Genomic DNA, 15,000 nt, shown 5'->3' on the forward strand with positions numbered 1-15,000 from the left:
TCAAACTCCACTTCTCAGCTCCATTATTCCTCTGCTTCCATCTCCACTTCTTCTAGTAACTCCTACACGTTTTTGATTCCATCCTCCTCTTCCTCCTCTTCATATTCCTCTTTCTTCTCCTCCTCCTCCTCCTCCTCCAGTTCCTACACTCAAATTCCACTTCTCCACTCCGTTATTCCTCTACTTCCGTCTCTACTTCTAATAATTCCTCCTACACGTTTTTTTTATTCCACTCTCCTCCTCTTCCTCTTCCTCTTCCTTTTCCTTTTTCTCCTCCAGTAGCACCTATCCCTTGCGTCTCCCTCCGTGAATCCACCTCCCCACTTTTCCAATAGTTTGCACTCATACCGTTCCTACTCCACCCCCATTCTACTAACTAACCATCCACTAAAATCTTGGACTCAACAATACAACTCGCATAGAGGAACACTTCTCTCTCCCTCTCTCTCTCTCTCTCTCTCACCGCGACTGTTTTCAAAGGCCACAGAGATGATTAGCAGCGTTTCCACATGTTGCTAGTATAGGAATCTTTGTTAATCTGTCACTTAAAAGGGATAAACACGCTTAAGAACCATCGTAGCATCAAGTAGAGCCTGTTGAAATAATGGAGGTACGGCGCAGAAGTGTGTCAGAATACGTGCCTAAGTATTCTATCAGAAAATATTCATACAATACCGAAAGAAGGAAGAAGAGGAGCTAGGAAGGAAGAAAGGAATACAAGGGAAGGAACAGACAGCAATAATCTTACCTGGAGGAATACAAAGGAATACAAAGGAAAAAGGGACAGCAATAACTTTACTTGGAGGAGGAGAAAGATGAATACAAAGGAATACAAAGGAAAGAACAAGAGACAGCAATAACCTTACTTAGAGGAGGAATACAAAGGAATACAAAGGAAAGAACAAACAGCAATAACTCTACTTAAAAGAAGAGGAGGAAGAGGAATACAAAGGAATATAAAGGAAGAACAAACAGCAATAACATTACTTGGAGAACGATGAGGAAAAACACAAAGGAATACAAAGGAAGGAACTGATAGCAACAGCACTTCTTGGAGGAGGAAGAGGAACACAAAAGAACACAAAGGAAAAACCAGGCGGCAATAATTTTACTAGAGAAAGAGGAAAAGAAGGAGATTTCTGGAATTTTTAGCGCATCAGCAATAGAGAAACGAGAGGAAGAGGAGAAATGGGAACAGGAAGATGAGAAAGGCAGAAAAAAAAAAGAATTGAGGTACAGGAGGATGAGGAAGAAGAGAATGAGTCGGAGGAAGAGGAGGAGGAGGAGGAGGAAAAGGAAGAGGAAAAGCAGGAAATAAAGGAACAGAAATAGAAAGAGAAGTAAAAGAGGAAGAAGTAAAGAAGAGAGAGGTAGTATATCAAAGGCATTTTAGAGAGAGAGAGAGAGAGAGAGAGAGAGAGAGAGAGAGAGAGAGAGAGACTGTCCACCGGCAACTCACGCACCAATCCCCATCTTTCCCCCACCAATCGACAGCCAATCACAAACGTCCTCGCATCTGCCTATACTGTTCCACCAATGACGTGCCTCCCTGATCCACTCTCCACCTCCTCCACCGGTTGGCCATCTTCCACCGCCTCCACTTCTCCACGTGAACGCAAACTTAGCCAAAAAACATCCGCTTCACCAGTCACACTTCCAGTTTGTCATATGTTTGCCTTGATTTCAGCCTTTTTTTTAGTCAAACACGTTTTTTTTTCTCTCTTTTTTCCTCATCTTTCCTACTCTTACAAGGCTGCAGTTAATGTGACACAGATTTTAAGGTGTGTTTTTAAGGATGTTTTCAAGATTTTAGTGACTGATTAGCAAGATTTCTGCATTATTATCAAGAAAATGCTTAGTTATCTCAGTTGCCCTTTGAAGATAGTCGTGGTGAATGAGTTGAGCGTTTTTCCCTCTACTTTACAAGACTAGTTCATGTGACACGGGTTTTCAAGGATTTTTTTTTAAGGTTCAAGTGACTGACTTGCAAGATCAACAAGAAACTGCGCTGAGAACCCTGCCAATCACCTCAGTTGCCTTTGAAAATAGTCATGGTGAGAGAGCAGACCGTTTTTTTCTCTAGATACTTTAAGAGGCTCTAGTTGATATGACACGGGTTTTCATGAGTGTTTTTAAAGCTTCAAGTGACTGATAACCAAGATTTCTGCATTATCAACAAGAAACTGCACTAAGAACCAATCAATCATCTCAGTTGCCTTTGAAAATAGTCATGGTGAGAGAGCAGACCGTTTTTCTCCCTACATTAAAAGGCTCTAGTTGATGTGACATGAGTTTACAAGAGTGTTTTAACGTTCTAGTGACTAATTAACCAGATTTCTGCTATATGAACTGAAGAAATTGCTTTGAGAACCCTGCTAATCATCTCAGGCGGCCTTTGAAAATGAAGCAGCCGCGATGAAAGAGCAAACCGTTTCTCTCACTACCTTAAAAGGATTTAGTTGATGTGACACGAGTTTAGAAGGATGTTTTTAATGTTCCAGTGACTAATTAACCAGATTTCTGCTATATGAACTGAAAAAATTGCCTTGAGAACCCTGCTAATCATCTCAGGCAGCCTTTGAAAATGAAAAGCAGCCGTGATGAAAGAGCAAAGCGTTTCAGAATAAATGCCTTTCACTTTCCCGCCTTTGAGTTGTGTGTCTGGAGTGTTACCTCTGAAATGGAAACACTGCTTAAGTTCCTCCTCCTCACAATGTTGGTTTTCTGTTTTCTGTTTCTTTCCCGTTTTTATTCTGTTGTCAGGAAGTGTTTCAGTGTTCTTTGTGTTTCCTCAATACCAGGCGTCTTTTTATACTGTCCTCCTGTTAATGTAATCTGCTTCAGTGTTCTTTTTGCTTCCTCAGTATTATGTTTTCTCTCTCTCTCTCTCTCTCTCTCTCTCTCTCTCTCTCTCTCTCTCTACTGTCCTCCTTTTCTTTATAAAGTTTATATGTAATCTGTCACTTTTTTTTGTCTTTTTTTCTTGTCTTTTCGTCTGTCATTTTTTTTCTTCTGTTTGGTTAGAGTAATATATCACTTTTTTCGTCCTTTTCCTTCTGTCTCCTTGTCTATAATGTCCTCTTCTCTCTATCTTTTATTTCTCTTTCTTTCCTTCTCTTTCTTTTGCATCTTCCTTATAGTGTTTCTTTTCTCTCTATGGTTAACCTAATCTTTCACTTTTCTTTCATTCTTTTCTTATGTCTCCTCACCTATAATGTTCCTTTGCTCCATGTACAGTTCATATATTCTTTCACCTTTTATTTATTTTCTGCCTCTTCGTCTGTAATGTTCTTTTCTTCAATGTACGGTTAATATATTCATTCACTTTTTAATTTTTTTCTTCTGTCTCCTCGCCTATAATATCATCGCCTAGAATACAATCATTCACTTTTTTTTTTCATTTTTTCTTCTATCTCCTCGACTATAGTGTTCCCCTCTTCTTTCTGCGGCTAATATAATCTTTCACTTTTCTTTCGTCTTTTTTCTTCTTTTTCTTTTGCCTCGCCTTCCTTCAGTCAGTCCTGCGTCTCTGCGAACATGCACCACACGCCTGAGTCTGTCGCTATCTGCCGTGGATCTAGCAATATTCCCTTTCAGTTAGACAGATTGATTAATTGATAGATAGATAAATAGATAGATGTTCCTCCTTCAGACTTGACTCTCGTTGATCTAGACATAATTCTTCTTAACTCCTTCAATACTGGGATCCATTTTTAACTTGAGATTTGTGTACGATTAGATCATTTTATTGATATTAGGAAGGCTCTCTGGAGGTCAGAATGTTAATGGCCACAGTCTTCACTATTTCAATCCTCACATAACTTTCTGAAGCTGTATAAAATCACCAAATAGTAAGCAGAATGAATGTGGAAACGCGTCATTGTATCATAGAAGTGGTTAAACAGATTGATAAATGGATGGACAAATTAAATAGATAGATGCTTCCTACTTCAGACTTGACTCTCGTGGATCTAGCCATATTCCTTCTTAGTTAGACAGATGGAGGGATAGATAGATAGACAGATGCCACCACCACCACCACCACCACCACCACCACCACCATATTCTTTTGGATTTAGTTTCTTTTCTGACTGTCATCACGCACTCTCACGCCCATGTCCCGCCCACAGGTTCCTGAATAACAAGTTTGATGAGTCCTACACGCCCACCATTGAGGACTTCCACCGCAAACTGTACAGGATCCGCGGGGACGTGTACCAGCTGGACATCCTCGACACGTCAGGCAACCATCCTTTCCCAGCCATGCGCAGGCTCTCCTTCCTCACAGGTAAGACTCGTGCACCCACATAGATTACCTGATGATTCACATAAATTAACCTAATCAAACTCGACCTAACCTAACCTACTTTACCGTAACTAAACTTAACCCTTTCAATACTGAGACGCATGTTTGCCTTGATTTTTGGATATGATTAGACGATTTAATTTGCATTAGGAAGGGTCTATGGAGATAAGAAGATTAATGGCCAGAGTCTTCACTATTCTAATCCAAATATATGTCTCTTAATGTGTCTGAATGTGTCTCTGTGTAGAATCGCCAAAATAATAAGTAGAATGAATATGGAAACGCGTCATGGTACAGAAAGGGTTAACCTAACTTATTCAAATTTATCCTAACCTAATTTAACTTTACCTAATCTACTCTATCTTAACCTAACTTAGTCTAACTTTGATTAACCTAATTTAACCTAACCTAACCTAATAACCTAATCTAACAATGTGAAATAACCTAACTTAACCAAATCTAATCTAACTTAGCATAACATTACCTGACTTAACCCAATCTAACCTAAACTAACTTCGCTTAACTTCACGCGTTTACCTGTGTTTAATTGACAAACAAGTGATGCACGGTGACAAAACGAGGGACACTGAAAGACATACCTATAATGTTGACCTACCAGTTTACTTGTGTTCGGTTCAAAAGTAACAATGTTCCGTGTGTCAAACTTGTAAGAACATGAGACACTGGCCAGTATTCTGAAATGCTTTGCTCTTTCACCACTCACCATTATTATTTTCAAAGGCTCCAGTTGAAGACAGTCGTGTTTTTAGGAGTATTTTGATGGTTCTGGTGATAGATTGGCAAGATTTCTAGTTTATCATAAGGAGAAACTGTCTTGAAAACCCGGCTTCTTGTTTCTCTGGCCTTGAAAAATTATCTAGGTGAGAGAGCAAGGTGTTTCTGAATATCATCGACAAACTCCAAGAGACATCTGGACGAGTTTCCCGAGTTTCATAACTAATTAAGACTCGTGTCCAACTTTAGGAACATAACGAGGATCTACAGGAACTCTTGGGCTTAAGGTTGTCATTCGTGTTTAACCCCTTCAATACCTGGACACATTTTTTACCTTGAGATTTGTGTACGATAAGACCATTTTACTGACATTAAGAAGGGTCTATGGAGTTCAGAAGATTAATGGCCACAGTCTTCACTATTCTAATCTCCACGTAAGTCTCCGAAGCTGTATAAAATCACCAAATAACGAGCAGAAGGAGTATGGAAACGCGTCATGGTACTCAAGGGTTTAATTAGCGAATAATAGTGATGAAATAGTAAAATCTTCAATGAAACTCCAGGAAATCTTCAATCTACACGTGGCAGTTCCCGCACAAAACATGCGTTCCAGGTAGGACAGGTAAAATGTGCACTTGTTCTGATTACCTTTCCTTTCCACCTGTGTTTGATTAGCGAGAAAGCTTAAGACTGATGCATGTTTAAACTGTGGACTCAGTGGGCTTGTTTTGATCCCTGAGTACCATGACGCGTTTCCATATTCATTCTGCTTACTATTTGATGATTTTATACAGCTACAGAAACTTATGTGGGGGATTGAAAAAGTGGAGACTGTAGCCATTAATCTTCTGACCTCCATGGACCCCTTCTAATGTAAAGATAGCTAATCGTACACAAATCTCAAGGAAAAAATGTGTCTCGGTATTGAAGGGGTTAATCATGGTGTTCTTTTGCTGCCCTTGACTCGTATTCCCCTCTTACATGAAAAAAAGAACGCAGGGGAAGCTACAATAAGTCACAGGTGAACACGTGGCAGTCTTGTGTAAAGCCATGTCCGGCTGCACCCACATCTCATCTACACATATCCGTGAAGTTAGCTTGTTTTTTGAAGTTGTTATAAAGAACGTGATGTCTGAGTCCATTCCAGTCTTTAAGTATTCTATTCATTAACCAGTTCTCTCTCTCTCTCTCTCTCTCTCTCTCTCTCTCTCTCTCTCTCTCTCTCTCTCTCTCTCTCTCTCTCTCTCTCTCTCTCTCTCTCTCTCTCTCTCTCTTTAATCTCTTTTTGGACCCGTTACTTCAAGTCTTTCCCAGATTATTGAACCTTTAACAGTTTCGCTTATTTCTTTTTGTGTGTGTTTGTGTTTATTTAATAAGGTTCATGAGTTTTTCCTTCAGTGGAGGGTACAAAGAATTAAGAGTCAGATGATCAACGATGCATTATTTTCCCCTCCACTAACAACCTGCAAAGGACACTCACCTTTGCGAGGTATTGAATAAGTGGAAGAAGGAGAAAAGTGTGCAGAGTTTGTCAGTAGAGAATAAAAAGAATTACGAGTGAGATTATCAAGTATGTCCTTCCCCTCTCCTCTAACAACCTGCAAGAGACACTCACCCTTACGAGTTGTTGAAGAAATGGAATAAGAAAAGTTTGTGATGTTGAATCCAGGACAACAGAAGCAAAGAAGCCATAAAGTTGACAAGAGGACAAGAAAATACTGAGCTGGCAATGCTGACCCTTTTACTTCCTTTCCGTAATTACTTTCAACGTTTTTAGATCATTATTTTTTGCACCTCAGGCTCTTAGATCAACACTGCTTCTTCATAACCCAGGATAACAGCAGTAAAGAGGCCACAAATTTGAGATGAAGACAAGAAATACTAAGTTTTCCTATTCATTCTGCTTACTATTTAGTGATTTTATACAGATTCAGAAACTTATATGGCGATTAAAATAGTGAAGATTCTAACCATCAATCTTCTGACCTCCATAAACCCTTTCTAATGTGAGTAAAATCGTCTAATCGTATCCAAACTCATGGTAAAAATGAGTCTCAGTACTGAAGGGGTTAATTTCCTCCTCACAATGACCAGCAACTCTCACGACACTTTGTACTGGACTGTAACTAGAGGCCCTTAATGCGTCTTCATAACCAAGGGAAGCAGGAATAAAGCAAATAGATCCGAGACAAAAAAAAAATAAATAAATAAGATAAATAGATCAAATAAAATGAAATAAGATAAATAAATAAATAAAAAACAGAAAATACTGACTTTTGTAATATCAGTCTTTTTACTTGTCCTTAATAATCACGTGTAAAATTTGGAAGCTACTTTGTTATTCCATTAAAGGCTCTTATGTTAATGTTGCGTCTTCATAATGTATCTATATTTAACCACCCGCCCCCCCGGAAAAAAAAAGAAAAAAGTGAGAAGAAATAAAAAATAAAACAGAGGAATATAAACGAAAAGACAAAAAAAGAAAAAGAATAAGAGATAAAGAGGAAGAGAAGAGGTTCGTGTGTTATTTTTCTATATTTAACCACACAAAAAAAAAAAAGTGAGAAATAAAAAAAACAGGAATATAAATGAAAATAAAGAAAATAAAAGAACAATAAGAGATAAAGACGAAGAGAAAAAGGTTCCTGCGTTATTTTATTCCCTTTTTGGTTCATTTACTGTTCACTCACACTTTGCTTCTCTCTGCCGGGGAAGTTCGTGCTCAGTCAAGGGAATGGCCGTAATATTTCATCTAAACTTGAATGTATTGTGTTATCCCCGCCATCAATAACTGCTCTCAGTGTTTCAAGTGTTAAAACGTTAAAAAAAGATAACCTTGTGACCTAGATACATCAAAATTAATCACCGTTTTTCCAGCAAGATTATAAAGACTATTAAACTAAATCACTTACTTTACATGCTTGCTTCTACATCACAAATCTTTATTACCCAATTTATTAACATTACTTTAACCTTTTCATTACTGAGACGCATTTTTACCTTGATTTTTGGGTATAATAACACGATTTCATTTGCATTAGGAACGGTCTATAGAGGTCAGAGGATTAATGGCCAGAGTCTTCACTGTTTTAATCATCATTACTGAAACACATTTTTACCTTGATTTTTGGGTATGATTAGACGATTTTATTTGTATTAGGAACGGTCTATGGAGGTCAGAGGATTAAGGGCCAGAGTCTTCACTGTTTGAATCCCACACATAAGTTTTTGAAGCTGTATAAAATCGCCAAATAGTAAGTAGAATGAAAATGAAAACGCGTCATAGCACTGAGCAGCGTGAAAGGTTAGTAACTCCCTGGCAGCAATGACTCAGCCTGAGCTTGATGAAGTGATGTGGAGGCTTGGAGCATTACACATCGCACACAGCTAAAGGGGTCACCTGAATTACACTTGACAACGTAATGTATAATATGAGTGACAGGTGAAAAATGCTGAACTCCTCGACACCAACGCTTAGCCTTCAGATTAATGGAATAATGTAATGTAAGTTTAATGTTAATTTGAGAACACATCACCAGCGGCATTATGGGTCACCTGCGCTGCACTTATTGGTGCTATATAACTTTTACATACAGGTGAAATAAAGGTAAATGAATATGATGAAATAAAAGGACAAGAAGAAAAAGACGAAGATGAATAATAATAATAATAATAAGAAGAAGAAGAAGAAGAAGAAGAGAAAAGGATAATGCTATTGCTGTTTTACTTTACCAGCAGGTGAAAAAAGATAAAATAGATAAGATAATATAAAAAGAAGAAGAAGAAGAAGAAGAAGAAGAAGAAGAAGAAGAAGAAGAAGATGCTATTTAACCTTAGTAACAAGTGAAAAAAAAAGATAAATACATGAGATGAAACTAAAGACGAAGAAAAAGAAGAAGATGATGATGATGATGATGATGATGATGATGATGATAAAGATGATGATGATGACGCTATTCCTTTATAACCTTAACAGGTGAAAAAACAAATTAATAACATAAAATGAAAGAAAAAGAAGAATAAAGGAAGAGGAAAAGAAGAAGAAGAAGAAGAAGAAGAAGAAGAAGAAGAAGAAGATGATGATGATAATGATGATGATATTCCTTTATAATCTTAACAGGCAAAAAAAAACATGAATAAATAATGTAAAATTAAAGAAAAAAAAGAAGAAAGAAGAAGAAGAAGAAGAAGAAGAAGAAAAAAAAAGAAGAAGATGATGTTGATGATGATGGAGAGCAGTAATAACAATAACAATAGTAATGATAACAATAACAGCAATTCCTAAACACGAATGACTTTCCTTCAAGCTTCATAGAAAAATACAGCCCAAGTTTAGACCACAAGTAACAAAGAAACCACTGACAGTATATTCCTTCGTCTCTATCACACCTGTTGTTCATTTGCATCTCTGCCACACCTGTCGTTAACTTGCATCTGTGCCACACCTTCATCTTTTTCACACCTGTCTGTCTTGTATGTCTATCACACCTGTCGTTAGCTAGTATCTCTATCACACGCTCATCTTTAACATTCTTTCTCATACCTGTCTATCGTTACCCTGTATTTCTATCACACCTGTCTTAGTATGTCTCTACCACGCCTGTCTGCATCACTGGAGCGACGAGCAAACAGGCTATTCATTTCTATGGCTTTCAAATTTTTTTAGAGAATAATTCGGAAGCACATCATTCACAGTAAAAGTGGAGATGGATTTAGTTAGGTATTTCAAAGCTTTTATTATTATTATTGTTATTATTATTATTGTTATTATTGTTATTATTATTATTATTATTATTATTATTTTTACTATTATTATTATTGTTGTTATTCTGTAAAGAGCATAAAAGCATAAAGAAAATAAGTAGGTTTAGTCATCGACCTCCTAGTTTTTTTTTTTTTTACGAGGGGAATGACATCAGGAGGAGGTTTCTCTCTCTCTCTCTCTCTCTCTCTCTCTCTCTCTCTCTCTCTCTCTCTCTCTCTCTCTCTCTCTCGCCTGGTCTCCCCCTAACATTTAAAAACAAAACAACAACAATAATAATTACCTACATTTTCACCTTGGTCTCTTTCCCTAATGCACAAAAATGACAATAACATAATCCTCTCCATAATAATTACAACCACAGATAAAATGTTCATCTTTTTATCAGTATTTATTTTTTCCTAATCCCTAAAGAAAACTCCGATATTTTTTTTCTCTTTGTTTTATCGTTATGTTTTCTATTACGATCGACAAATTTAACCCCCTTTCGATACTGAGACGCATTTTTACTTTGATTTTTAATGTGATGAGACGATTTCACTTGCATTAAGAAAGGACTATGGATGTCAAAAGAATAGTGGCTACAATCTTTACTATTCAAATCCCAATATATGTTTCTGGCGCTGTAGGAAATCAACAAATAGTAACCACAATGAACATTAAAAACGCGTTCTGGTACTGAGGAGATTAAGAACACAAGCCATCATGATAAATCCCTACATTTTTAATCTACAGGTGAAATACACGGCAAACTCTGGAACTCCCTGTCTGCTTCTGTATTTCCATCTGCCTGTGATTTGAACTTACTTTCTTTAGTATTGGAGCGCATTTGGGTGTGATTGGATGATTTTGTTTAGATTAAGAAGGGTCTATGGAGGTCAAAATATTGATGGCTAGAGTCTTCGCTATTCTAATCCCAACATAAGTATATGAAGCTGTACAAAATTACCAGATAATAAACGCCTCCTGCTACTGAAGAGATAAAGAACACAAGCTATCATAATAATTACCTACATTTTTTATCTAGAGGTGATCTGGAACTCCCTGCCTGCTTCTGTATTTCCGTCTATCTGTGACTTAACTTATTTAAACCCTTCAGTACTGCAACGCCTTTTTTGCTATGAGTTTTGGGTGTGATTAGACAATTTTATTTAGATTAGAAAGGGTCTATGGAGGTCAGAAAACTAATGGCTAGAGTCTTCACTATTCTAATCCCAACATAATTATCTGAAGTTGTAAAAAATCACCAAAAAAATAAACAGGATAAACATAGAAACGCGTCCTGCTACTGAAGAGATTAAAACACAAGCCATCATAATAATTTCCTACATTTTTAATCTAGAGGTGAAATACATGACAAACTTTAGAACTCCCTGCCTGCTTCTGTATTTTTTAATCCCTTCAGTACTGGAACGCATTTTTAACCTTGATTTTTGGGTGTGACAAGACGATTTTTATTTGGATTAGAAAGGACTAATAATACAACCTGCCATCAAAAATCCCTACATTATTTTATCTAGAGGTGAGATAGATGTCCATAATTAATCTTTCGTTAATCCCTAAACAACAAACTAGTATTTTTCTTTCTTTAATCTACAGCTCATTTCCTTTTACGGTTCATAAGTTCAAAATATAATCTGTCATTACAAATTCCTATATTTTTGTAGTCTGAAGGTGAAAAAGATGTTCATAATTTGCCTTATTATTTTCTTCACTAATTCTTAAATTCCGGTTTGACTCTTTCCCTCGCTATCGTTCATATTTAAGAGGGTGTTCTTAATTAAAGGTGAGAGGGAGCGAGAGGGAGAGGGAGAGAGAGGGAGAGGGAGAGAGGAAGAGAGGGTTTGGAGGTAGAAAGTTGCTGGTTTTCTTTTTTGTTTCTTATTATTTTCTTATTTGCGTTTGATTGTACAAGGAAATTCTTTGAGTAAATGAAAGAGAATGATTTTACGGCGATTATCTTGTCTGACTCATTTTCTCATTACTGTTTTTTTTCTATTTGCATTTTCTTCTTCCCCTTCTATTTCTTTTCTATTTTTTTATTCATTTGCATTTTTATCTTGTCTTCTTTTTCTTTTATTTATTGTTCTTTTTACTTGCATTTTTCTTCTTCCCCTTCATTATCTTTCTTTTTTTTTTTTTTTTTGGTGTGTGTGTGTGCTTTCCTGCATGTTTGTATATTCTTTTCCTATTTCCTGTTTTTCTTCCATTCATTCTTTTCTTTCTTTTATTTTTCCTCATTCCTTTGTTCGCTCTCTATTTTTTTCATTCTGTATTTATCAAGTCACCTCTATTTATTATTCATTCAAGCACGTGTATGTAATCTTATCCATCTTTTGCTTATCCTCTTCCTTTATCTCCTTCCAATTCTCCTACCTCGCTCCTTCTTTAACCTTTTCAGTACCATGACGCGTTTCCATATTCATCCTGCTGACTATTTGGTGACTTTGCACAGCTTCAGAAACTCACAGGAGGATTGAGATAGTAAAGGACTCTGGCCATTAATTTTCTGCCTTCCATAGACCCTTCCTAATGTCAATAAAATGGTCTAATCGCACACAAATCGAGGTTGAAATGTGTTCCAATACTGAAGGGGTTAATTTTTTCTCTGTTTCCTTTCTTTATTCAACAATTTATTTATATTGACTCATCTTTTTCCTTCCGTAGTTTTTTATATTTCCTTTTACTCACGTACGCATGTTCATTATACCTTTGATTATTCGTGTGTGTGTGTGTGTGTGTGTGTGTGTGTGTGTGTGTGTGTGTGTGTGTGTGTGTGTGTGTGTGTGTGTGTGTGTGTGTGTGTGTGTGTGTGTGTGTGTATGTGTGTGTGTGTGTGTTCGTTTCTACCAAATGTCAGAGGCGAAAGCTATCTCCTTTGGGGGTTCCAAAATAGGATTACTGCAAATTCACTTTTGTATGTGGTTCTTTAAAGAGGAAGGTTCCATCTCGTGTAGCAGGGGCTCGAAAAGGCTCTGCGTCCATCAGGGTGTAAAGTTCAGAGGTTTTGTTCAAAGTCTACTGGAAATTCTGCAAAAGTTTCTGTTTTAGGGTTTGTATAAAGGTTCTGCCATGTGGGACTTCCGAAAAAGGTTGAATTTTGTAAGGTTATTTTTTAGATAGGTTCCATTATGCTAAGGTCTCTTAAAATCATCGTGTTACATCTAATCTTACAAATGTTCAATCTGGTTTGGTTCACGAGAAGTTATTTTTGTCTGAAGTACATTTTTTATGCTCGTAATAGAATGAGAGGGGTTCTATCTTAAAGGAGTTCTGTTCTAATAAAAAGGGACTCTATACCTGGAATGAAAGATATAAAGGGTACTAATCTTAAAATACAAATCAATCCTCTAACTAGAATGAGAAAAATAGACTTATAATCTCAATCAAAGGGGTTCTATACGTGAGACGAGGTGGAAGTGGTTCTAATCTTAATCCAAAGGACCTCCATAACTGAGACGAGATGAGAGGGGTTCTATCTTAATTAGAATTATGTATCTATGATGAGAGGGGAGAGTGATATGAATAATGATGAGGGGAAGGAGGATCTGATAATGAGACATGAGGGGCGATACATGTCCAGGAGTGAGGGGTGTGGGTGCGCGAGAGGATGAGGAGGAAGAAGAGGGTAGTTAGAAGTGGGGAAAAAGGGAAAAATAAAGAGGATAACTAACATTTCCAAGAGCTGAAGGGAATGACGGGAGAGCAATAGAGGGAAAAAGAGGGAGGAAGGATAAGTAGAGGGGAGAGCTAACATTAATAAGAGTTGAAGGGAATGAGGGGAGAGAAACAGAGGGGAACAGTGGGAGGAAGAATAAGGAGAGGAGAATGCTAACAAATATAAGAAGTGAAGGGAGTGAGGGGAGAGAAACTGAGGGGAACAGAGGGAGGAAGGATAGGAGAAGGGGAAAAAGGGGAAAAAAGCTGAGAAAAAAAACTCGAATTTATAACAGACAGAGGGGAAAGAATGGTGGACGTAGAAATGTATAAGATGCAAAAGGAAGATGGAAGAAAGGAAAAAGGAGAGGGAAAATAGAAAACGAAGGATAAGGGGAAAGGTATACGGGAGAATCAGAACTAGAGAATTTGTAATGGACAGAGAGGAAACAATGGTGGAAGAAGAAATGTATAAGAAGCAAAGGGAAGATGGAAGAAAGGAAAGAGGAGAGGGAAAATAGGAAACGAAGGATAAGGGGAAAGGTATACGGGAGAATCAGAACTAGAGAATAAAAGTGAAGTTGGATATGATGATGATAAGAGGGAAAGGGAGAAAAACAAGCACTTAGAGGAAATGAGGTAAAGGTGTTCCATGAAAGGATAGTGGTATAAGAGGGATCCAATGCTATTCAAAGGAGGATCTTAAAGACTACTGGGAAGAGGACATGTAGACTGTTAATAGAGGACTGGATACCTTATTATACAGGATTTGAGAGGCACAGTGCTTGAGAAGATTATAAACACTCATATGTGGAAAAAATATTCGATTCTTTAATGTTTTTTTTTTTTGTGTGTGTGTTTCTTCCTTTATTGATTTGTTTTCATATTTGAGAATCTATTCTTGTTTTCATATTTCTAACTTTTTTATTCATTATGTTTTTATTTTTTTCATTTATTTTATTCTTTTTGTGTGAGTGAAAAATGAAAATATGTTCTCTTGTATTTATTTTTTCTTTATTTTCTTTTTATTATTTCTTTCACTTCATTTTACAAACTTTTTTTTTCTTTCATTTCAATTTTGTGACTTTTAAAATGAACTGTCTTGTCTTTTGTGTCTCCTTGTCTCTTTTCCAATATTTCCCTCCTCTCTCTCTCTCTCTCTCTCTCTCTCTCTCTCTCTCTCTCTCTCTCTCTCTCTCTCTCTCTCCTTTAGCAGACACGGGATTTTGCTTCATTTTTACGACAGTATTGAAAACTTTACAATATTTCTGTTCTCCTTCACAATACGTTCTGCTTTTCCTTTTTTTCTTTTCCTTCTTTTTTTTCAGAGACACGTTTGATTTTTTTTTTTTTTACCTTTCCTTCTTTCTCTTGTTTTTGTTTCCTTATTCACTTATTTCATTTATTTACTACAGATGTATATATTTTTTTTCCTTTCCTTATTTCCTTTATTTCTATTTATTTGATTTATTTTTATATTTTCAAGACGTATTTGATTAGTGATTTCTCCGGTTTAATATTTTTTTCTTTTTTTTTTTTT

General features: G+C 36.7%; 1 protein-coding gene across 1 annotated transcript in view; it reads left to right on the forward strand.

The window, feature by feature from the left end:
* LOC123513672 (GTP-binding protein Rhes-like) overlaps positions 1-15,000 on the forward strand; it is a 35,060-nt gene that overhangs the window by 6,709 nt on the left and 13,351 nt on the right. Inside the window, exon 2 of the mRNA XM_045271011.1 lies at positions 4,131-4,288. Coding sequence (XP_045126946.1) covers positions 4,131-4,288 — 158 coding nt within the window. The remainder of the gene's footprint in view (positions 1-4,130; positions 4,289-15,000) is intronic.

Source organism: Portunus trituberculatus, chromosome 36 (genome assembly GCF_017591435.1).
Source record: "Portunus trituberculatus isolate SZX2019 chromosome 36, ASM1759143v1, whole genome shotgun sequence".
NCBI classification, from domain to species: Eukaryota; Metazoa; Arthropoda; class Malacostraca; order Decapoda; family Portunidae; genus Portunus; species Portunus trituberculatus.